The 24,600-nt window shown below is 41.5% G+C and overlaps 1 protein-coding gene across 6 annotated transcripts in view; it reads right to left on the bottom strand.

The window, feature by feature from the left end:
• Positions 1–7,396: 7,396 nt before the first annotated feature.
• The window catches only part of INSC (INSC spindle orientation adaptor protein), a 136,993-nt gene continuing 119,789 nt past the window's right edge, over positions 7,397–24,600 (bottom strand). For 3 of the 6 annotated variants that reach the window (XM_055143404.1, XM_055143408.1, XM_055143407.1), the window contains 4 exons: positions 20,145–20,211; positions 16,936–17,091; positions 13,985–14,061; positions 7,397–8,764 (listed from right to left, as the gene is read on the bottom strand). In XM_055143404.1, coding sequence (XP_054999379.1) covers positions 8,636–8,764; positions 13,985–14,061; positions 16,936–17,091; positions 20,145–20,211 — 429 coding nt within the window. In that variant the 3' untranslated portion in view covers positions 7,397–8,635. The remainder of the gene's footprint in view (positions 8,765–13,984; positions 14,062–16,935; positions 17,092–20,144; positions 20,212–24,600) is intronic. The other 3 variants (XM_055143406.1, XM_004613575.2, XM_055143405.1) reach the window with 1 other exon arrangement.

The following is a 24,600-nucleotide window of genomic DNA, read 5'->3' as shown; positions in this document are numbered from 1 at the left end:
ATTAAAAATTATTTAATTAAAAATTCAACCTCAGGGACAAAGAAATAATATGGGGGGGGTAAGGCACTTGCCTTGCATGCCATTAACCTGAAATTGATTCTCAGCACCACATATGATTTCCTGAGTAACTTCAAGAGTAAGCCCTGAACACAGCTAGCTGAGTGCGGCCAAAATATTTCCTCAAAGCAAACAAACAAACAAAAATCCAAGCTATATTTACCAAATAAAAATACAGTTCAGGATCTTCCTAAGGGCTATTCTTATATTTTAAGATAACATGGTGTGGGGCTGGAGCGATAGTACAGTAGGTAGGGCATTTACCTTGCATGCAGCCGACTCAACTTTGATTCCCAGCATCCCATATGGTTCCCTGAGCACCACCAAGAGTAATTCCTGAGTGCAGAGCCAAGAGTAACCCCTGTGAATTAGTGGGTATGACCCAAAAAGCAAAAAAAAATTTAAAAAAGAAAAGAAAAAGATAACATGGTGTTGTGTATATGCAAATAAGATATAATAAAATATATGTGTCTCAAAAAGGAATGATGCTAGGAATTGGTCTCAGTCTTATCAAATCCTGTCTTCCATCACCAGTGACATGATGCTGGGTAAGACCAAGAATTTCACTGTACTTCCATATCCTTTTTTGTAAAATATTTTAAATACTATAGAAGCACAGCAGGTAGAGTGTTTGCCTTGCACATGGCCGACCCAGGTTTGATTCCTCAGTACCTCTCTGAGAGCCTGGCAAGCTACAGAGAATATCTCGCTCACACAGAAGAGCCCGGCAAGCTAACTGTGGCATATTCGATATGCCAAAAACAGTAACAAGTCTCACAATGGAGATGTTACTGGTGCCCGCTAGAGCAAATTGATGAACTATGGGATGACAGTGCTGCAATGCTACTATAGAAGTCATTTTACAAATTTAATTAAGGAGTTAGTTACAGTGTATGACATAGAGCATATATATACTCAAACAAAAAATATGCAGATACAATTATTTCTTGGATTAAAGTCCTATTTATTCCATTACTTTTTTTTTTCTTTTTGGAGTCATACCCAGCAATGTACAGGGGTTACTTTTGGCTCTGCACTCAGGAATTACTTCTGGCAGTGCTCAGGGGACCATAGAGGATGCTAGGAATTGAACCCGGGTTGGCCACATGCAAGGCAAACACCCTACCCTCTGTGCTATCACTCCAGCCCCTATTCCATTACTTTTATATGTGGCAAAAAGTTTAAGCAAGTTTCTTGACTCCTATGTGTAGAATGCAGAAATAGAACTGAAAGGATTTTACTTCCCTTACAGGATGAATTTCTTTGTTTCTAACTCTCCATGAGTCTACCCTTGAGGCACTTTCAAGGACCAAACAAACTGGTAAAATGCTGTATCCGTATTTATTGATCATTTGTCAATAAGCATTAGTCTAAAATTCATCTGTGTGTTAACACATTTAACTCTCATAGTAACTCTATGTGTAATCCCATCAATGGCCAAGATCCAGAGACTATAAAACAAAGCTCCCAGAAGAGAGCGATGCAGAGTCTCCTGCCCCCACACCTGGCTGTCTTCACTGGGGCCCCTCAAAGGGGAGCGGGTTGAGTTTCCCTCCCTGCCCCAAGCAGAGCCCTGGCAGCCAAAGACCTCTGGAACCCAGCCACAGCTATGCTCAAGGCCCCTCTCCACACACTCAGATGAGCCTCATGCATGAAGGAACCAACAGAGGAACCCAGATGTGTGAGAACCGGGGCTGAGATCTCTAAGCCTGCTCGAATCAGGACTGGGCCTCTTCCGCCCAGATCCCCCATTTTCCAGTAGCTAGGCAGTCACACCCACAAACTTCCCCCAGTGCAGTGTAATCCCATCAAAGGCCAAAACCCAGAGACTATAAAACAAAGCTCCTGGAAGACATCTTGTTGTCTAGTTCTCCCTCTCAGAGAACCCGGCAAGCTACCAAGAGTATCCTGCCCACAGGGCAGAGCCTGGCAAGTTCCCCGTGGCATATTTGATATGCCAAAAACAGTAATAATGATGGGTTTTATTCCTTTGATCCTGAAAGAGGCTCCCATGCAGCACCGTTGGGAAGGACAAATAAAGAGAGGTGCTAAAATTTCAGGGCTGGATGAATGGAGACGTTTACTGGCGCCTGCTTGAGCAAATCGATGAACAATGGGATGACAATGACACAGTGATACAGTAACTCCATGATTAAGGCGATAGCATTATCCCATCTTACAAGTAAGAAAACTGGGGCATAGAAAAGTTACATACCTCAGCCAAGATCATGTAGTAAGTTACAGCACCAGGACTCAAGTCCAGATAAGCATATTGCTTATTTATTTGTTTGTTTATCTTACTTATTTTAACCACAATGTTTATGTTTTTAGGGATTGACTTAGCAATAGCTACTACTACCACCCTCCAGACTAAAATGACAGTAATATTAGCCCTTACTCAACATTACTTTACTTTCCTCGACATGAATAAAATCTTGAGATATGGTTGCTGGAAGAGTCCACAAAAGTCCAGATACCTTCTTGGAAGTGTCTGAAGATAATAAATTCCACTTAATTCCAAACTATCCCCGGAAGCCTGATATGTGTGGTTAATGTGCTCAATCCACATTATCTATTTGGGTAGGTATCACTGTATCACTGTCATCCCTTTGTTCATCAATTTGCTCAAGTGGGCACTAGTAACATCTCCATTCGTCCTAACCCTGAAATTTTAGCAGCCTTTCTCTACTCATTCTTCCTAACAATGCCACATTAGAGGCCCTTTCAGGGTCAGGTAAATAAGACCCATCATTGTTACTGTTTTTGGCACATCAAATATGCCACGAGGAGCTTGCCAGGCTCTGCTGTGCTGGCGGGATACTTGCCGGGTTCTCTGAGAGGGAGAACTAGACAACAAGAGGTCTTCCGGGAGCTTTGTTTGATAGTCTCTGGATTTTGGCCTTTGATGGGATTACACTGCGCTGGGAGCAGTTTGTGGGTGTGACTGCCTAGCTACTGGAAAATGAGGGATCTGGGTGAAGGAGGTTTAGTCCCGATCCGAGCAGCATTGGAGATCTCAGCCCTGCGTCCCACACACCTGGGTTCCTCTGCTGGTTCCTTCATGCATGAGGCTCATCTGAGTGTGTGGGGAATGGGCTTGAGCATGGCTGTGGCTGGGTTCCGGAGGTCTTCGGCTGCCAGGGCTCTGCTAGGGGCGGGGGAGGAAACTCAACCCGCTCCCCTCTGAGGGGCCCCCAGTGAAGACAGCCAGGTGCAGAAGCAGGAGACTCTGGGTAGGTAACATTACTAAACCCCTTCAAGCCTTCCACCTAATGCTTGATGTTACTTAACATCTCCAATTATTTTCCCCTAGCATGAAGAGTATAAACAGTAATATCAACAGTAACAGCTAGCTTACAAATGCAAAGACTATGAGAGATGATACCTGGTAAAATGACTGCATTTATCACTGTACCACTGTCATCCCGTTGTTCATCGATTTACTCGAGCAGGCGCCAGTAATGTCTCCATTCATCCCAGCCCTGAGATTTTAGCAGCCTCTCCTTACTCATCTTTCCCAATGATTGGAGGCTCTTTCAGAGTCAGGGAAATGAGACCTGTTATTGTTATTGTATTTGGGATATCGAATATGACACAGGGAGCTTGCCAGGCTCTTCTGGACTGCATAGATAAGGCACTTAATAAACAGAGAACCATCATTAGCTCTAGGGTGGAAACTTCAAAAGAAAACACTGAGCCAAGAAAAATCTTCATATTTTCATTGTTCTGAGTCCCAGAGTGAATTCTGTAGACCCCAGCATCTGTGATAGCCTGTATAGTGCAGACCTGGAAACCCATGATGGGTCCACAAATATGATTAGGCATGTATTATTTCTCTCAGGCTGATGTAGAATTGGTGGGGTCTAAAGATTTCACCCTATCTGCCTCACCTTCTACAGAGAGATGGTAATGATGTTTTTTTTTCACTTTTAGAGGTTCTGACTGTAAACTCCATCCAAGTTTTATGCCTTACTTTATTCTTTTTTGTATTTTCTTTCTCCCCAAATTCCTTCTTAAATAAGATTATTGGAAAGAGGAAATGTTTCAAAATTTTTACCCAAGTTTTCCATTCTGTATGCAACTTTCTCCCTCCTTTCCTTGGTTAATTAAATTTCCTTTTTGTGCAATACTTTCTCTCCATTTCTATGAATTTGTGGGTATTGCACACAAAAAAGATGTTGTTAAGGGAGAGTAATTATTCTGATTTCATATAAGCAGAGAAAGATGTGAGAGCTATAGGCACCCTAAGGGCAGAATGTTCTTGCTGAGAATCATACAATGGGAGAGGTTTGACTAGGTTCAAACCCTTGACTAGTTTCTTACAGTCTAAGAACATTCTTTCAACTCTTGTAACTTACTTGTATTAGAACTCTATTTTTTAGTGCAATTTAAGGTTACAGAGAAATTGAGGGGGATTCTACAGAGATTTACATTATACCCCTGTGTCACACGTGCATTCATCCCTCATAATCACTATCCTTCACTGGAATGACACATTTGATATAATTAATGAGACTACACTGGTGCATCATAATGACCCAAAGCCCATGGCCAACATTATGTTTCACTCTTACTATTGTATGCTCTACAGGTTTAAACAAAAGTATATTCTCATCACCTTGCAATTATCCTCTCCTGTTTCTCTTCTCTAAAATAATACCTAATGCCCTAATCAATGGCGTTGCTATATTCCAAGTAATACGAGGAACACTTTCTATACTCCATCCATATGCCAAAAATACAAGATGCCTTTCCATATGGCATTCCTGAAGAATGAGAAATAAAATATGCAGACTTATCTTCTTGTGCTGATTATTCTCAGTGTTCGTATCCTAATCTAACTCATTTACATGCTTATTCTGGTCTACCTTGATCTCCCTCCAGGATGCTGGTCCCTGAGGATTTGATCTATCTGTACCTCTCAGAGCTGCAGTACTTAGTCAATGGGAAACACCAACAGGAGATGAAGACTGGAGGGAGGATAAAGGTCCAGGTATTTCTGTCCTGCTGCCCACCCACCCATGTTCCATGTCTCTGACACAGCTGAATCCAATGAGCTCCCATCAGGTATCCTCTCTGCCACAACAGTGAACTTTAGTAACACTATTGTTTCACTCAATCTGTTTGCAAAAAGCATAGTAAAGACTTACATTGTTATATTTATCTGGGTATTTAAATAGTACCCATAAGTTTGTTGATCAGAGGCTGGGACATGTAAAAGTATACCAATTTCACTTAGGTATATTCTTGATACACTGAGAAATATTAATTTTATGAAATATTTACACTTTTGTAAGATTTTTTATATTGGAGTGATAAAAATAGAATTATACTTAAGGCACTTTTCCTATATTCAAAATTGAATGTATGTTAGTATCAAGACACTTGTGTGATTACTTGGGTCAAAAAGAGAACTAGTTGCTTTCCCCATAGGACACTATATCTCCTTGAGAAAATAATTGATAGAAAACTGGTAATTGAGTCTGAGACTTAGCAGACATTTTCTCTAAAATGAACAAAGAGAGTTTCTCATATCAAGGAAAAGAGGTGACAGTGTTCGTTGCCAATGATAAATTGAACTTTCAAGGTGATAGTTTCCCAATGCTGAAAGATGTTTTTTTAGAGGATCAGTTGTGATACTAACAAAGGTTTCTTGCTAAAATTATATTATAAAATATGCCAATATTTGTGCAATCTGAAAAATTCAGTGAGATACATAAAAATTATTCTTAAAACCTGAATCTTTATATTAATTCCCAGAAGATATTGGCTTCAATCTAGGATCTAACAATTACTCAATAGATCTACTGCCTCATATAAAAAACTAGTTTTCTCATTTGTTACAATGCAGAATAAATGATACTACACACTCATAGATTAAAATAAAAGATAATATAAATAACTTGGCACATGGCAAAACTTTGCAAGTCTTTGCTATCATTATGATCATTGTTTTCTTCATCATCATGTTAGGTATGATGTCCCAGACACAATCTTTCTCTCCTGCACAGAACTTCAGAGCATGGGCTCTAGTGAATCCCTAAGTTAAGCAGTTAGAACCAATTACAAAATGGTCTCCTTAAACAACTGATTTAATAATCTGGTGGCAACTTACTGGGTTATTATAGGAAAATATACCCAAGATTCTTATCCCAAATGATTTTTGTTATGCAGGCATATTATAATCAGCTGGAAGTTGTATATCAGTCACCTGTTCCTTCATCCATTAGCCATTCTCTTGGCTCCAAATATTATATTACAATCATGGTCTTCATCTTTTGCAGCTTAGGTCTATAACACTTATAAACTATTTTTTCCACAAAAAGCGTCATGTGACTTATAGACAAAATAGATGTAACTTCAAGAAGTGGTGGTCTCTGCCTAAGAGAATATTCTTTTACCAGAAAGTGACTTTTTATATAATTTTCAGTATAACTTAGATCGTTTATATTTTACACTTACACTGGCCATTTTCTGATGTTAGATGGAGAAGAGGTGGTGAAGTGCCTGAAGCAGGGCTCTGGGAGGGGCAGAGCAGGGCAGGGCTGCCTTCACACTGAGAGCCACAGGCTGGGCTAGGGATGGGAGCGTAGGAGGAAGACCAGGAGAATGACTTCTGCGGCCTCCCTCCTCTCACACTGTAATCTTATTTTGGTCAAATTTATGAGAAAGACAGAAACCAGGGTTTCAGATCCAGTCTCTGAGGTACAGCACAAGGAAGGGGCCTATAGATGGTGGGTCAGGAGGAACCGAGAGAATTTTCAGGAACTTCAGTTTTCCTTTGAAAAAAAAAAAAAAGAACAGGGGGCTGGAGCGATAGCACAGCAGGTAGGGCGTTTGCCTTGCATGCGGCCAATTTGGGTTCGAATCCCAGCATCCCATATGGTCCCCTGAGCATCGCCAGGAGTAATTCCTGAGTGCAGAGCCAGGAGTAACCCCTGTGTATTGCCATGTGTGACCCAAAAAGCAAAAATAAATAAAAGATAAAATTAAAAAAAAGAAGAACAAAGCTTGTTTCCTCTGTTTCACAAAAGTGAATTCTTAGAAGTCCAGGAAAAACAAAGCCTGCAAATAGTTAGGTATTATTAGAGATTCATTAGAAGTAGACTTTGTAAAGGAGGCAGATATGTCCTGACCATTTCTTAAGATTTATTGTTAATTTAAATGATATAAAATATTTCAATGATATTTATATCATTTATTTTGATTAACATTTCTTTATTTCTTTAATTTTACTTTCAAGATAGTCCATTAATATTTGACTGTATCAAGTATGGGACTGGACTAGAGTGACAGCACAGAGGGTAAGACGTTTGCCTTGCACGTGGCCCAACCCAGGTTTGATTCCTCCGCCCCTCTGGGAAGAGCCCAGGAAGCTACTGAGAGTATCCTGCCCTCACGGCAGAGCCTGGCAAGCTACCTGTGGCGTATTTGATATGCCAAAAACAGTAACAACAAGTTTCACAATGGAGACGTTACTGGTGCCTGCTCGAGCAAATCGATGAAGAACAGGATGACAGTGCTACAGTGCTCTTATCCCAAAACCTGATTCATTAGACTAACTGCTAGACTACTAAATGGAGCTCAATAATGTTTCTTTATGAAATGAAATGTTGTAGAAGTATATATATACTACTTACAGGCAATGGTATTGGTAAAACAGCTTCCTGAAAAAACGTTTTATTTATATCATCTTATAACCTCTGATACCTCTCCAGTTCAAATTTTATTCTACCTACAAGAGGTTACAGAATGTATATTTGAGAAGAAATTCTCCTACTTGTCCCTTGTCAGTTGGCATAAATCAACTACTGTATACAACTACTTTCAATATACTGTAGGAGAGATAGTCACCATAATCTCATCTGAAGAATCAATTCACCAGGTTATACATAAGCAGAACATTCTAAGAGAAACTGTTTCTGAAGACTTTAAATATATTCCTTGAATGCACTGTCAATTTTCACTTAATCATCAGAACTTGACCTCTTTATGCACCTATGAAAACAATACATCTATCTATGTGATTCTAATAGCTGAAAGGAGTTTTGTGGCAAGAAATCTTGGAAAGAAAGATGTTATTATAAAACATAATTTAATCAGAAAAACCTAAAACATGTTTTGCATTATTCCATTTATTAAAGAATAAAATGTTCTTTCCAACTATGAAATTTATTTAAAAGTTTTTAGAAAGAGCAAACCCAACATTTAAAAAAAATTGCTGGGCAATTAAAATGCCCTGGCTCCAAAGTAAAAAATAATAAAGGACGTTGCATAGTAAGAGTAGATGAAGCAAGAGGGAGGGAAAGCACCCATGACAATCTGTCATATTAGTTATTATGCATTTCAACATCTGTAACTGAAAAGTTACAGAAGTCAAAAAGAAAAAGTAAAAAAAAAAGACTCACAAGAGCCAGAATGCCTGATGATATGGCTAAAATATTTAGTCTGCTCTCCATTTCATGTAAAAATAAATTAAGTATAAATAAGAGGCGAGGGGAAGTAACTCCTCAGGTGTGTTCACAGGTGCGGACTCAGAGGGGGAACTGAGCCAGAGGCCTTTCCTGTCCCACACTTGCTACACAAAACTCTCTTCCATGTTGCTGCAGAGTAAGAAGGAGTCCACAAGTCGAGGTTGGACCAGCTGCTGGAAGTCGGAGTCCTGGAGGCCTTCAGGGCACACCCCAGCCAACCTCCGCAGAGCAGCCTATAGGGAACACAAAGGTAACACAAGTCAGACCTGGCCCTTCTCAAGAGTAGTAACAGCCCTTCTTGACGCTGTTTCCTTCAACTGCACTGAGGTGTGTATACCAGGAAGTGGCTCACTGAAAGGTCAGGGTGAACTCACCATCACCTTGATCACCTGACACCTTCATGTTCTGGTTCTTTTGGTCACCAGCTCACCACCAAGAACTTGCCTTGGTGCCACCAGGTTTCAGTTGCATCTTTGTCACAATGCTGACTGCTGTTAGAAAGCTGTTTATGTGCTTAATAACAATCTGGGTTCCTTGGTGAATCAGTTATATTAATTAATGACTAATCAACTTGGTGATTTTAAAGACCTGCCTTTTCACTTAACTTTAACTCATGTAATGTTAACTTAATTACATATTTAAGTTCAAGATTCTTTTTGTCCTGGATTCTGGAACTCTTAAAGCATCAACAGAATTCTATTTGTGTTTCCACATCTCTTTAATAAATAATTTTAGAATAACAACAACTAATTATGTTCACAAATAATTAGAAAGATTAGAAAGTTAGACAGATTATGAGCAAAGTGAAATGGGAAGAAGGGAAAAAAGGAAAGCCAGAGAGTTGATAGAGATGGAAATTTTTCTTAGATGGGGTCCACAGGAAAGACAGGTGGATTTAGAATGAAATCACCACCAGCCTCCCCCCACACTAAACTTCTCATACTTCCCTAAGTAAATGATCCTGTTTTATTTTCATGAATCCTTGCTCATGTTTTCCTATGCCACAAAGCCTCTCCCTATCCTTTTGTAGTCAGCAGTTGTATTTATCCTATAAAACCTGATCTGCTACCACTTCCTCTGTGAAGCCATCCCTGATTACTTTGAAGCAGAGACGTTTCCCTCCCTCCACTGTGCTCCTATTGGCCTGGACTAACCTTAACCTTATAGTGCATAAATACAACTGGCTTTCAGTTATATTGTTTCATAGCCTAGAGTCTTAGTTCCTCAGAGACAGACACATATTTTTCTGTATTAACACGAGTCAGGACAGGAGTTGGAGTGCAATATTTGTGGGGGAGAAAACTGAATGTTTTAGAATTGATTTCTGCATCTAGAGGGACTTGAAACTGTAAATATGGGCTATTACCTTCCTAGACCTCTCTGCCAGTTAGTTGAGGCATTGCACATAAAGTGCTTAAAGAATCCTTTCTTGTTTCTTCTTTCTGAGCATGTACACAGCAGAAAACAAGAGGGAGGGCTATGTAGATTGGTAGAAGAAGCTATATCTACACTATGCATTAAATATATACTATACTATCTATACTATATGTTCAATGTGTCTAGTATTAATCTACTTCCTACATGATGCTACTGGGTACCATGATTTCTGATTTATAAATAAGGAGATTAATGCTTAGAGAGTCTCTTGCCTGCACGCTTGGCTGTCTTCCCTGGGGCCCCTCGGAGAGGGCTAGGCTCCAGCTTCCGTCCCTGCACCAAGCAGAGCTCCCTTGGCCGAAGACCTCTGGAGCCTAGTCACAGCCATGCCCAAGGCCCCTCTCCACACATTTGGATGAAGGTTCCGGCAGAGGAACCCAGGTGTGTGGGACCCGGGGCTGAGACCTCCAAGGCCACTGGGATCGGGACTGGGCCTCTTCTGCCCAGATTTCCCATTTTCCAGTAGCTAGGCGGTCACACCCAGGGACAATCCCCGGCACAGTGTAATCCCACCACAACCAATATCCAGAGACTTAAAACCAAACTCCTGGAAGTGACCTTTTACAGCCTACTTCTCCCTCTGGGAGTACCTGGCAAGCTACAAGAGTTTCCTGCCCACGTGGGAGAGCCTCGCAAACTCCCCATGGTGTACTCATATGCCAAAACCAGTAACAATGCTGGGTCTCATTCCCCTGAGCCTGAAAGAGCCTCCAATGTGGCATCGTTGGGAAGGAGGAGTAAAGAGAGGCTTCTAAAATCTTAGGGCTAGGACGAATGGAGACGTTACTGAGACTGCTCGAAAAATTTGATGATCAGTGGGATGATGATGATGATGATGATGATGAACGCTTAGAGAGGGGAAATTTTCCAACATCACAGCGCTATCCAACTCCAAGGTCCTCTGTACAGATACAAGAAGTACCTTCTAGTTCCAAGGTGCTAGAAAATATTGTGTGCAAATCAAAGAGTCCAAGACATGGGAGACAATCTGATGAAAATGACAACCTAGCCCCCTATGCTCCATGTGGCCTCTATCTTACCAGCCACTCAACTGTTGCACTGTACTCAAATGTTATTGCCCCTTCTCAGAGTCAAAACACAAAAACCCACTAACATGGGAACAGGGTGGGGTCCCTCAGGCAAGAGGCAATCAATCAGACCCAAGGTTCTGTGAAGATACAAAACATGCAGAAAGGCTATACAGATGTTTCAGGAGATAGTGCCAAAATAGCAAGACCAAGGTTAGAGGACACAAAACATTGCTGGAACCAAATAATCTGGTCAAAAGTCAAGACTCAGCTTCAGGGCAGTATCTTTCCACTTCCCACTTTGGGAAACTCCTGGCATTTCAAGAGCCTACCCCTACGACACCAGGAACACTGGGTAGTACAAACTGCCTACTGCTGGGAAAACAAAATCAAAGCTGACAACCAAATACATACTGTGAATGCCCTCTCCAATAGACCCTTAGCAATCTTGGGAAACTTCATCAAGAAGAGGGATTTGGACCTGCACCTGGAGGAAGCGCAGTCAGAGATGGTGTCTGCTTGGGACAAAAATCAACACTCAGCATTAGGGTGACTCCGAGGGCTCTGGAGTCTCACAAGCAGAGTGAGGGCTGGAGCCAGGCAGGATTTCACATCCCACGGTTAATCAGAGGCAGAGGAGGACTGAGCATGTGGCAGCAGCCGTAGGTAGTGGGGAGCCATTGGAAAGGCTGAGTATGGAAGAGGCGTGGTCATTAGCTGCCACTCGGAAAAATAGTTCATCAGTCATATGATAGTGGATTGGAGGGCTCTCTTCTGCTTAACCACGAGCATTGGAGTCCCTTTCCCACTGGAAAGTCCTTCAAGTTACTGAAGAAAGTGGCTAAACCCTTCTGAATCCTCTCCTTCAAATAAGCAAAAATAGAAAGTAAAAGTCATGGGAACAAGCTCTTGTACCTGAATGTAATTTCCCTACCTTCCCTCAGGATCTATTTAGCAACAGGCAATTGTTGGCTATTTGGATTTTGGAAATAATGGTAGTTGGGCCATTGTCTAAGTTGGTCTAATGATGTGTTGACCTGATATTAACTCTCTCCTTCCTACTCCTTCGATCTGATAAAAATGAATAGGGTCTATAAATGTGAAAAAAAAGACGCCCTTCTATTCACTAACACTGAACTCAGTGTTTCTCAAAGTGAGTTATGCCCCTGGTGGTACTGAAGCAAAGGGGTAGGTAGCAACATTGGGAGCAAAAGGGAGAATTTTCTCTTTAATCATTTAGAAAGGTTTTTTAGATTTCCAGGGTAATGGGGAAAGATGCAGGTTTTTTCCCCCTCAAAAATGGGAGATAATCCAAGTAATTGTGGGAACTTCTTCTCTAACTGAAACAGCATTTCCTTCTGTTGAGAATATATCAACATAGCATAAAATCTCAGAAATTCCTGTTACCTAATATAAACCAAGACATTCATATCCCGTTATAGTTGCTGAAGAGACTTTTAAATGTTATTTATGATCAACGTTATAGCAATTATTTAGACCCACTGCTCTATATTATTTAACATGTTAAAGTACATAGATTGTGTATTATATATAAATAGTTCCCAATTTCATTTGTCTCCTTTTTCATTTATGTATTTTATGCACTAAAACATTTTCTGAGATGTTCTTAAGCTTCACTAGATCTCTAAAAAACAAACAAAAAACATTGTTTGTTCTGAGGGTAGAAGAACAAAACCAAACAAGAGCAGTGTTTTTTGTGTGTGTGTGTGTCTTTTATGTGTTTTTTTTTCCATAGAGATTTCCAGATCCTATAAGAGTTCATGGCACATGGGATGACTCAGTAAATATTTACTGAATAAAATTTATAAAACTCTTAGAGACCAACCCAATGTCACACAGCTCATTAAAAACCAAACCAAGATAGGTTTATCTAACAATAATATCCTACTATTTGTATCACTGTCCAATGTCCATTAGGCACTCTCAGGAAAGACAGGAAATCATTTAAAATGATGGACTAGGAAGGGGCACTAGGACACAGCAGCATGAAAGATCTCTAGAGTCATTATTTCTTTCTCAAGTGCTTTGAGAACCAATTCAGGTTTTGACATGACCGTCTGTAACTTAACTAGCTTGCTTATTTGTATAATGTCTTCCTGTTCTTCTACGCTTCCAATCGGAAGCTTCTCTGCTTTGGGTTTTTGAAGCCTAAGCCTGGATGAGTGAGAGACATAAGCATGTTTGTGGACTCAACTGGGGACTGTTGAGTCTTCCGTGATGGGCTTTTTCTATCAAGGAAACCTCCAGGATGACCTCCAGAATGTATTTGCTTGCTTTAGGGTGAAGATCCTGGGGGCTTCAGAGAAAGACACTCTGTCTTGTCCCATTGTTTCCAGTCCTAGTTCACAAAGATTGAGGGCTCTACAGAGTGGGAAGAGCACTAATCGGTGAAAGGGGAAGGCGTTCTTCCAGGCAGGAAGGAAGTTTTTCCCACCTGTGCACTTTGGAACAGTCAGGAGACAGCCAACCCCTCGTTTCCATGTGCTGCAGCCATGTAATTACTGACTCTACTGACATCCGGGTGTTTGGCTTCTGTTAAGGTTCTCAGAACCTCAAAATTCATGGTGACTAAAAATTTATGGTGGAGGAGAGGACTCCACTCTCCCTTCTTTAATTTTCATATCATTTTCTCCACAATTTTATAGAGTAAAACAAATATCATTCATTGCCTTTTTACTTATTTTCTCTTTTATTCTCATGCCACACTGCTCTGGTACTACTCCTGATTTGGTGCTCAGAGGTTGCACCCGGCAGTGCTCAGGTATCTGCACAATATCTGGTATTGAACCTAGGGTTCCTGCACACAGAGCGTGAACTACACCCCAGTCAAGTTATCTCCCAATGGTTACTTTAAAGCTCATCAAAGAACTTACTCAAGACCACCACATCATAGTCCTCTTTCCTGACCTCCCTTCTGCCTGTCTTCTCCTAGTCCAAGGGGAAATCTGGGGGAGACTGAGAACTCACCAGGCAGGCTACTAGTACTGCGTCACTGCTGTTCCTCTCCGAGGGTGACCGACAGAGCTCAATGAGACGGGACATACCTGCGCAAGACACAAGAAGCACCTCAATACTGAGACCAGAATAGGAGGAGCGAGGCCTAACCCAGGGGCACTTACCCCCAGCTGGCACACAGCCCTTCGATGGATGGTATGCCAATCAACTCAGGAAGGGTTGGGCCAACCCTGGGGGCACTGTGGTGGACATATTCACTCCCTCAAATGTGAACAGACCCTGGTCAGGGTTAAGAAGAGATGGAGCATCAAAACCAAAAGACTGGTCAGGACTGGATTTAGTTAAAACTCCAATGGATGATATACAGAGCTCTTTGAGAATGTCCTTTGTAGGGACTTTGGATTTTACAAGGAAGAGCTATTTAATGTTTATATCTTTACAGTGCATGGCAGAGCCTGGCAAGTTACCCGTGGCACATTCGATATGCCAAAAACAGTAACAAGTCTCACAGTGGAGACGTTAGTGGTGCCTGCTCGAGCAAATCGATGAACAATGGGATGACAGTGCTACAGTGCTATCTTTACAGTGGAACCTCCAAATACTACTTTTCCCCAGTTGTATATTTTGATCAGAATATACATAGTGGTTGAAATTACTGGAAATTACAGACTGTATAGTCTCCTACTATTAGGTTCTTGTTTCTTAGACTTTAAGAAAGGTAAGTTAAATTTGTATGCTTCTCATTGAAAATTGACAAAGGAAGGAAGAAAGAAGAGAGAAGGAAGATAAAAGAAAGAAAGAAAGAAAGAAAGAAAGAAAGAAAGAAAGAAAGAAAGAAAGAAAGAAAGAAAGAAAGAAAGAAAGAAAGAAAGAAAGAAAGAAAGAAAGAAAGAGAGAGAGAGAGGGAGGGAGGGAGGGAGGGAGGGAGGGAGAAAAGGGAGGGAGGGAAGAAGAATAGAAAGAAGGGAGAGAGGGAGGGAGGAAGGGAGGGGAGAAAGAAGGAAAGAAAGAAGGAAGGGAGAGAGGGAGGAAGGGAAGGAGGGAGGAAGCTCTGCTTCTTGTGACAAAGTCTGGGCAAGGGATAGCAGGAGCCACAAAGGTAGCAAGAAGTCCCTGAAGCAGCCCAAGAAATAGGCTAAGGGACTGTTCACAATAGCTGGAATCTGGAAACCACCTGAGTGCCCAAATACAGATGACTGGTTAAAGAAACTTTGGTACGTCTACACAATGGAATACTATGCAGCTGTTAGAAAAGATGAAGTCATGAAATTTGCTTATAAATGGATAGACATGAAGAGTATCATGGTTAAGTGAAATGAGTCAGAAAGAGAGGGAAACATAGAAGAACTGTTCTCATTTGTAGAATATAAAATAACATAACATGAGACTAAACCCAAGGATAGTAGAGACCAGGACTAGGAAGACTGCTCCACAATTGGAATTCTGCCTCATGAGCTGGGGGAGAAGGCAACTGGGACAGAGAAAGGATCACTAAGTCAATGATGGTTGGAGGGATTGCTCAGGAAGGGAGATGTGTAGTGAAAGTAAACAAAGGACCATACATGATGGCTTTCCAGTAACTGTATTGCAAACCATGGTGTCCAAAAGTAGAGAGAGAGTGTGAGGGAAATTTTCTGCCATAGAGGCAGGGGGAGATGTGGGGGGGGGATACCGAGGACATTGGTGGTGGAAAGTGTGCACTAGTGGAGGGATGTGTGTTCGATCATTGTATGACTGAAACTCAAAAATAAAAGCTTTGTAACTGTATCTCATGGTGATTCAATTAAAAAATTAAATTAAAAATAAATTAATAAAACAGAAACAGGCCAAGGAGATAGACAAGATAAAGCATTGAAGCAGAATGTGATGGGGAAGCTGAAGAAACTATAGGAAATAAAAAGATCACTGGTGGAATTAAGAAACCTGGTCAACAGTAAGTGATGCCTTGTGCCTAAGGTCCTGGTGATCATTGATTCTACTTGAGCATCTAGGTTCCCGCTCTAGCCTCTGTTTTGGAAACTGTTATACATTTAAGAATAAAATTTTGTCTAAAACTTTTTAAAATGAAAATAAGCTTTCAAAAAGAAGAATTCCTAAGGTTGCTCATCCTCTGTGTAGTTCTCATTCACAGCCATTTTTACCGTAGCTGTGAGGTCAGTAAACCTAGCTCAGAATCCTGTCAAAATCTTTTTTCAGGTGTTGGGTCTACCCCATATTCTGTTCCTCTGAATTAAACCAATACACTTGAATCAAGCAAATACAAAAAAATCCCCAATAAATAAGCAATTAAGTAATGAGTAAATAAGTTAAAAATAATAACAGCACTGTCATCCCATTGTTCATTGATTTGCTCAAGTGGGCATCAGTAACGTCTCCATTGTGAGACTTGTTGTTCCTTTTGTTTTTGCATATTGAATATGCCACAGGTAGCTTGCCAGGCTCTGCCGTGCAGGCGGGATACTCTCAGTAGCTTGCTGGGCTCTCTGAGAGGGATGGAGGAATCAAACCCGGGTCTGCCGCATGCAAGGCAAATGCCCTACCCGCTGTGCTATGGCTCCAGTCCATAGCACTGACTTCCATTCCAGGACTGAAATAAATAAATTTAAAAGGATAAATTAATGAGCAACTAAGTGAAAAAAAAAACAAGTGAATCAAGAAGGATATAGATAAGTGGAAAAAAGATTATTGAGATCCTTATAGAGAGAATGTCTACACGTGAGTCACTGCCTTTATCAACTTAAACCTCCCCCAACTCTTCCCTTATGTCTCTTCAACCCAAGTCTCAAACTAGACTAGGGCTGCACCCTGGACCCCCATCCCCGCATGTCCCGGTGTCAGCAGAGCGAGGCTCAGGCAACCAGCCTTTGCCTGAAGTCCTCTATTGCCACAAAAACAATTCAGGGATTCTCCCATTCCCAAGCCCTGCACCCCGATCCCTTTCTGCCACCACCTGCAGCACTTACAGCTCAGCCGCACAGCCTCGCGAGCCACTTCTGGGTCTCGGCTGAGTCGTGCCAAAGTCACTGCAGCCTTCTGCTGGACTCGCTCGCAGGCTGCCACTTCTGCAGGGGTTCCAGACCTTGGCTTCTCAGACAGCATACCCAAGATAAGCGGCACCCCTGAGCAGGAAGAAAGGAACAGTAGGCACTGCCCAGCGGGGTGCCTTCCACTTGGGCACAGCTGGATGGATGGCTTCAGGGCTCAAGCGGGGGCTATCAGGATGGCAGAGAGTCTCAACCCAAGTTAAGATGGAAGTTGACTTGCAGGGAAGAAGCTGAACCAGCCACCCCCTCCATCCCTTACTGCTCTGGGAGCGGTCTCCGATTCCATGGACCACGTCGCTGTACTTAGAACAGTCATCTGAAGGATGGCCATGCCTTTTTATTATTATTACTTTTAATAATGTTGTTAAGATTTTACCACATGCCTGTTACTGTGTGGGGGGGGGAGGGGGAATGGCTCATAAATGCACAATTCCCTAAAACTCCCAAGAGCCTCTTGAACTAGTTACTTAGTTACTGTTCTAATTCACTTTGAGGTCCCAAAACAAAGGGCTACCATCAGGGTCACTCCATTAATAGTTGAAGAGCTGGTATCAGTCGGGTAATCTGGTTACACTCTGTTACCATTTCACCTCTGATGACACTGCATCTGAGACAAGTTAATAGCTTGTCTCTTAGCTTGTCTCTCAGGGGTCCCTCCCTGGTGAGGAGTGAGCCAACCTGAGGCTGATTATCACTGAGTTAAACGTTTTACAGCGATTCTCTCTCCCTTCTCCATGAGCCCTAGGACAGGAGCTTTAGAACGTTGCTTGACTCCTTGTCTGTTGTGTGCTGGGATGAGAATCGCATCTCATAGCCCGTTCTGAACAACAGGCCTTGCCCGCTGCAGATCAAGGCTTCCAACTGTCTTTTAGGGGGCCCCTGGCTATGTCTCCCTCGTGCTGATCCTTCAAGTCCTACTGCACCTTTGTAATTTCTGCATCAAAATCTCTTCAGTTGAGACATGAGAGCAGGTCCACTCAACACAGTGCTTATCCCAGACAAATATATTTCTAAGATGCTTTACATCAATCTTCACATCATCCCTATGCTGTGGATATTCCTAGTGATCCCACGTTGTAGAGGGGGGAAACAGAGGTCCTTCAAGCTAAACAAAATCCAAGCCAAGAATCAAGCCTGGGTGGTCTGATTCCAGTCGCCACAGCCTCAGTGACCCTGCCATTCTCCCCCAGCACCACAAGTTTATAGTATATTTTTTCTCATGTATCACTTTTGTCCAGTTGTCATGTATCCTTCTAAAGTGTGAGGTCCTGTGACACAGACAAGCATTTCTCTACCCCTGTGTTCTCACTGTCTGGAAAGGCACATAGTAGGTCTCCATACCTACTGGCTGAGTGTGCTGTCAATCACACTTCAAAAACTATAAAACTCTCTAGAGATACCAGATACTCCTATTTCAGCTCCATAACATTTTGCAGACTCCCACTGATCACCTGAATTTAAAATTTTGAGTAGACTTAAAAATTTTTTTTTTTTTGCTTTTTGGGTCAAACCCGGCGATGCACAGGAGTTACTCCTGGCTTTGCACTCAGGAATTACTCCTGGTAGTGCCTTGTGGACCATATGGGATGCTGGGACTCAAACCCGGGTCGGCCACGTGCAAGATAAACACCCTACCTGCTGTGATATTGCTCCAGCCCCTACTTTTTAAAAAATTTTAAAGGTCCCCAAGCCTCCACTGGCTTAGTAAAGCTTTTCAATATTCTCTCAATGACAGCAAATTTACACAAAACTCTGCCTATCAACTAGTAAAAGCGCGTGGGGGCTGTAGATTGTGCATGTTTGTCAAAATGATCCGGCACCCCAGGAGAAAGGGGCCTAACCAGATCAACAGCTGCTGCAGGCCCTGGTTCCCAGCTTTCTTGTCCTCATTAGCCTCTCTGGTTTCTAACCTGTTGCCAATTGCTCCCATCTTTCCCACTCACAGGAAACCCTCACTTCATTCCAGCCAACCTGTCCTCTAGGGGAGGCAGCTAAGAAAAGTTACTGGATCAGTCAAACCTGGCCTACTTCCACTGGAGCTGGCTCACCTCCCTGGGTAGGAGGGAGCAGGCAGAGAAAGGCTGCTGGGTAAGGGATCGAGGAACCCGAAGTTCCTTCATCAGCTCCCTCATTCTGACCTTTCTCAGGGACTTTGGCTTTCTGTCAAGGCCAAATCCAATAGGGTGGAGTGATTTAAAAGTCAATGACAGAGTTAAATATCCAAACCACAGTCAACAACACTGAGATTGCAAGATCCAAACTTTAATAACCAGATTTAAAAGGTACCTATCAAGATGGCAGACTGGCACTGGGGTAGGGGGACAGGAGAGGGAATCTGGGAACATCGCTGGAGAGAAGTTGACACTGGTGGTTGGATTGGTGATGAAAGATTGTATGTCAAAAACCCAACTATGAATAGCTTTGTAATTCATGGTACTTTAGCAAAATAAGATTGGGGGGTGGGGGAAAGTTGAAAGGCACTCTCTTAGAGGAATCGATTTTCATTGGGGAATCATCGAGAAATCTGTCTTCTCTTCATAACACCAAATAAGATAGATATTGCTACCCAACCACAACCCCACCTTGGGTCTTCCTTACCTCTTTCCATCCTTTAGTTTATGCAGGGCCCTATCACCAGCTGATCATCTCTCTCCTCTGCTCCTTGTCTCTCCCATAAAAATTTATGTTCCAGAAAGGTAATCAAGCATTTACATAGACATGTTCATGCAAATGACATTCATGCCATGTGAACTGTGATAAGAAAGTCCATATGAGATGCACCTTACAAGTCTGTGACCTCCCCAGTCTCACTTGTTGGTCAGTGACTCAGTGATGCTGACATCAGGTGGACAATAATACTTGGTTACTACCTCAAGAGCCAGGTATCATGCTGCTTACCTGTCTTCAAACCCTGGTTTAGCTGGGGTGAATAAAGAATAGCACAAGACTGAATTAAGAAATGAGCTGGCAAGGATCACATATACTCCAAACTAGAAAGGGTGCCCTCACAACATTGGGATATCTTCACGCACATGTTCATATTCACAGACCTATATGCAGGCCTTCACACAATGCAGTCTGAATAGCCACACAACCCACATCACACACATAATGCTGAAAAGACATACCATTCTCCTGAATGATGTCAGAGGCACACTGCTCCAGGACAGACATGTTTGCCAATATGGTCACAATCTAGAAAAGAGAATGAAGGCGGTTGAAAGAATGGTCAGACCTTGATCCAAAGGTGCTCTCTACAGACAGGGAAACAAATAGAAGAGGCTGCAAAGCTTCTTTCAGCTCTAGACTCTTTACTGTCCACCTGCCCCACCAGACTCCGTATTGTCCTTCTGACCTATCCTTCTCTGAGACACTGATATTTTCTTCCATTTTTATGGTTCTAACCACCCAGATATGTTTTGCTGATGAATGATATTCATTCATCACTATGTGGTCAGAGGATGATCTGTGGGGGTGATTGTAGGACCCCATCAGAAAAGAACTGTCAAAAGAGCAAAGAGGGACCTCTATGGCCTCTTTCTGCAGTTTCCTTATGATCTCAGATTGGAAGTGGCAGATTCCTGGCTAGTTCCCACCCTGGATTGGGTTCCTCCATCCTCATCCTTGTTTCTTGACCTGAGTTTGAACTCAACCTATTTTCAACCTAAAATTAACTGTGTTGGGTCAGGTTAAAGAACATGAGTAGGATAAAAGTGCAGTATTACAACCCAGGCACCCGGTGCTATGTGAACTGTGATAAGAAAGTACATATGAGCTGTGCCTTACAAGTCTGTGACCTCCCCAGTCTCACTTGTCGGTCAGTGATGAAGGGTATGGCTGTAGGTCAGTGATGGTGACATCAGGTGAACAATGAGGCCTGGTCACTACCTCATGAGCCAGGTATTGTGCTGCTCATCTGTCTTCACACCCTGGCTTATTCAAGATGAATAGAGAATTCATAGCACAAAATTCAATTAAGAAATGGATTGGCAATGATCATGTATACCCCACACTATAAAGGGTGCCCTCACAACATGGAATATCTGAGAAATGTGTCACCTGATAACTCAGATGACACCACGACTCCTGACAAGAACAAAAATGAAAATCTACCTCCTTCTATAAAGTGGATTGCACTTTGAAGTGGCAATTCAAATGAAAATTAAATTAAAATACTCTTCATGGTGCAGGCCTATCACTCTTAAAAAGCTTCTTTAAAACTTAAGTAAGAGAAAACCGAGGTCACTGCCCCTCTCTGGGAGACCCCACTCTTGTGAAGTCAGTTTAAGCAGCCTAAATCCTGAAACTGGGCAATGCACATCAATGTGATGTTTATCAATAGAGTACTATATCGATTTTGTTCAATTCAATATTAACACATTACTCAGAATAATATGTGCATGTAATAAATCTCTTCTTTTAAACAGAAAGGGAAAGGTTGCCATCTTGATAGACCTATCTCTACCTTACCTACTAAACACACAGCAAATGGGATATGTGTTTGAGGTTGCTGTCACCTCTTGTGTGCCAGCACTGACCATCTCCAACATGGCCATAGACGGGTGCTTAGCATCGTGGATTATCTGGGATGGAACAGGAGAATATCCTTAAAGCTATATCCAGGAGATTACTCTTCCCTATCAGATGTTTCATAAGGAGAGTGACAAACTCTTATCTGTGCTTTATAAAGATGACAGAACCAATGGAGATTCAGTCCTTGGAAGCTCTTCTCCTGTGAGCACTTATGAGCTAAGTGGAAGGGAGAAAGGGGCATTCAAAAAATGCAATGTTCTCCGAGAAGCATATGTGTGTGGTTTTATAAGAAAGGACACAGGGCCAAAACTCTGTCAAAATATTCAGTTTAGACTTTCTCTGTACTGTAAGCTGTAGCTTCAGATCCCATGATGCAGGTCCATAACCTTCCAACTTCAGTCTGGCCTCTCAGAATAAAGACACAGTATATGAACACAAATAATGAAACCAATTCATTATTTGTGTTCATTATTACCTTGTGTGGCATTTTTGAAATTACTTTTTCTTTAGTCTCACAAAGACTAATAACCTTTAAAAAAAATGAGCAGATGGAACCAAAATAACAGAGCACTGCCCATATAAAGTATACTGCAATGTAAAGATCCAGAAGAAAAAAATAAAAGGAAGCAAGGAAGGAAGGAAGCAAGGGAGGAAGGAAGGGAGCAAGGAAGGAAGGAAGAGAAGAAAGATCTTTGTCTGCACCATAGCTTCATTACATGACAATTATTGTTAAATTGTCAGAGGTAGGTCTTTGTGTCAGACTAATTTAGATTCTGTTAATGAAAATTACTTCCTTTTTTTACAGAGCTTGTACCCCATGTGGTTTTCTGAGGTGTAGATGAAGTATCAATTAAAGACAATTTGAATAAATGCCAATTATGCCCTGCTTTGAGGCCCCCTCCTTTGAAACATCCTTGTATTCACCATGATGCATAGGGAAAGAGGGTCAATATTTCCTCATACAATCAAGCCCATGCTGGGATTTTAGGGACAACTGGTTTACCTTTTTGGATACAAGTAGTGAGACTGTCAGGGGATAGACTTATTTCAGTCTGGCAGGTTTTCCCCTGGCCCAAACTAATTCAATCCTGTATGTTAATTTTCAATTAAATCCTAGTCCTCCAGAGTGACAGGATCTAATATCTAATATCTAATCTCTAATATCTGCCTCAAGAGAGGTCCTAGATAAAAGGAAATACAGCACCGAGCAAAGTGCATGGTACAATCTAGTTCTAAGTCTTTGGCTAATTATTTTTTCCCATACAGTATCAGAAATGCTACTTAAGCTTTTAGGTCTTGATTTTTGATGGCTATTTGTTTTCTTTTAACATTATAATGAATTTCCACAAATGTAGATATCTTGCATTTAAAAAAAATCCATCAATGCTATGAGCATTAACTTAAGTTATATTTTGTTAATAATTTCAGAAATATTGTTTAAAAAATGAGTATTAGCTAACCCTGAACAGAGCCTGAAAGTAACCAAATCTTGAAAAACTGTGTTAAAGTACTCACAAAAGCAACACTCAGTGTTGACAAGTATGCTGCTGATGGGAGACTTCCTCCAGTGCAAAGAAACCCAGCAAAGAAACCAATTCATTATTTTGTGTTCATTATTACCTTGTGTGGCATTTTTGAAACTACTTTTTCTTTAGTCTCACAAAGACTAATAGCCTTAAGAAAAAAAAAAAAGCAGGCAAAGAGCAGATGGAACCAGAATAACAGGGTACTGCCCATTTAATTGATTCAACAAAAAGAAAATGCTCCTGCATGATTGGAGATGAAAGTTGAAAATTCTTTTGGTATCCCTATAACAGCTAAGGTAAAGGTTTATTCTGCTGGTCCGTGGCGGGTGGTGTGGAGCCTCTTACTGGTGTACAGACCAATTCCAAGCTGTGAATCAGTCTTGTCTCCCATCCATAGAAATGTCTAAGCAATTACCCTTGATCAGCCACTAACTCTGTCTTTTTCAAGTGCTATGCTGTAAACCAATGCTGAAATGTGTACTACCGAAAAGACAAGTGAGGAATACCTGGTTTGTATCAGAGATTAGTGCTCTGAACTGAACCTACAACAGTACAAATCTGACATATTTAAAGTAAAGCAATGATTGCTTTTTGTTGTGCAGTAATTAGGGAAAAAAGGCCAACAGTTCATAAGATGATAATTAGTATCAATCTTAATTGCTTATGGAATACTCAGAAGCTATTATCACTGTATTAATTCTCCTAAGAGTTGAGGCAATGAATTACAGCCTTGAGACAAGCCACAAAATTTCAGGGTAGCCTAGTGTCTCTCTCTGTCCTGCCTTCTTTCTTCCACACCACTTATTATATCAAATAGCAGAAAGAATTGAGACAGAGTTCTAGAATTGAAGAAAAAAGAGTGTCAATAGAAAAAGGGCACAGTCTCATTAAATACACTTTCTTCTTCAAGGCCAGTGAAGCAAGAAGTTCTAGGAGAAGATTCAGTATACCCTTTTTTGTTCCACTCTCTGTTGAGTCTCCCTCTGATAGGCATGGACAGGGGTCTAGGAGTTGAAAGAGCTGGGAGGAGTGGAGATTAGGAAGGTGCTTCCATAGACCCTGGGAAAAACAATGAACCCATTCTCTGGTACTTTGGGAGGATCGAGTTCCCAAATCTTTGATGAACTAGGACTCTATTAAACAAACTCTATGAACAAAGGACTCTCCCTAATGGGACCAGAAAGCTCTCCCTGTATGGGCAGTGCATCAAAGTTGGGATGTGGACCTCAAGATATTAGACAATACAAAAATACCAGACCATGTTTTCTGTGTTATTTTCCTTTGCCTAGGAGAATTCTAGAAATTCTCCTCTAGGTAGAATTTCTAGGGCAGATCAAAACTGGGTGTTGTAATTCTGAGTTCTTACAAGTCTCTACAATTTGGTAAATGTGCACATGCACTCATACATAACTAAATGCATCTACCCTTATAAACAATATGGAGTCCTTATCATTAACACTACCTCAAAAATACAATTTTCATGTACCTACACAAAGATAAAACAATGTACATCACAGGTAAACTC

This window comes from Sorex araneus, chromosome 6, assembly GCF_027595985.1.
Source record: "Sorex araneus isolate mSorAra2 chromosome 6, mSorAra2.pri, whole genome shotgun sequence".
Taxonomy (NCBI): Eukaryota; Metazoa; Chordata; class Mammalia; order Eulipotyphla; family Soricidae; genus Sorex; species Sorex araneus.
This window is presented reverse-complemented; position numbering and strand designations above follow the sequence as displayed.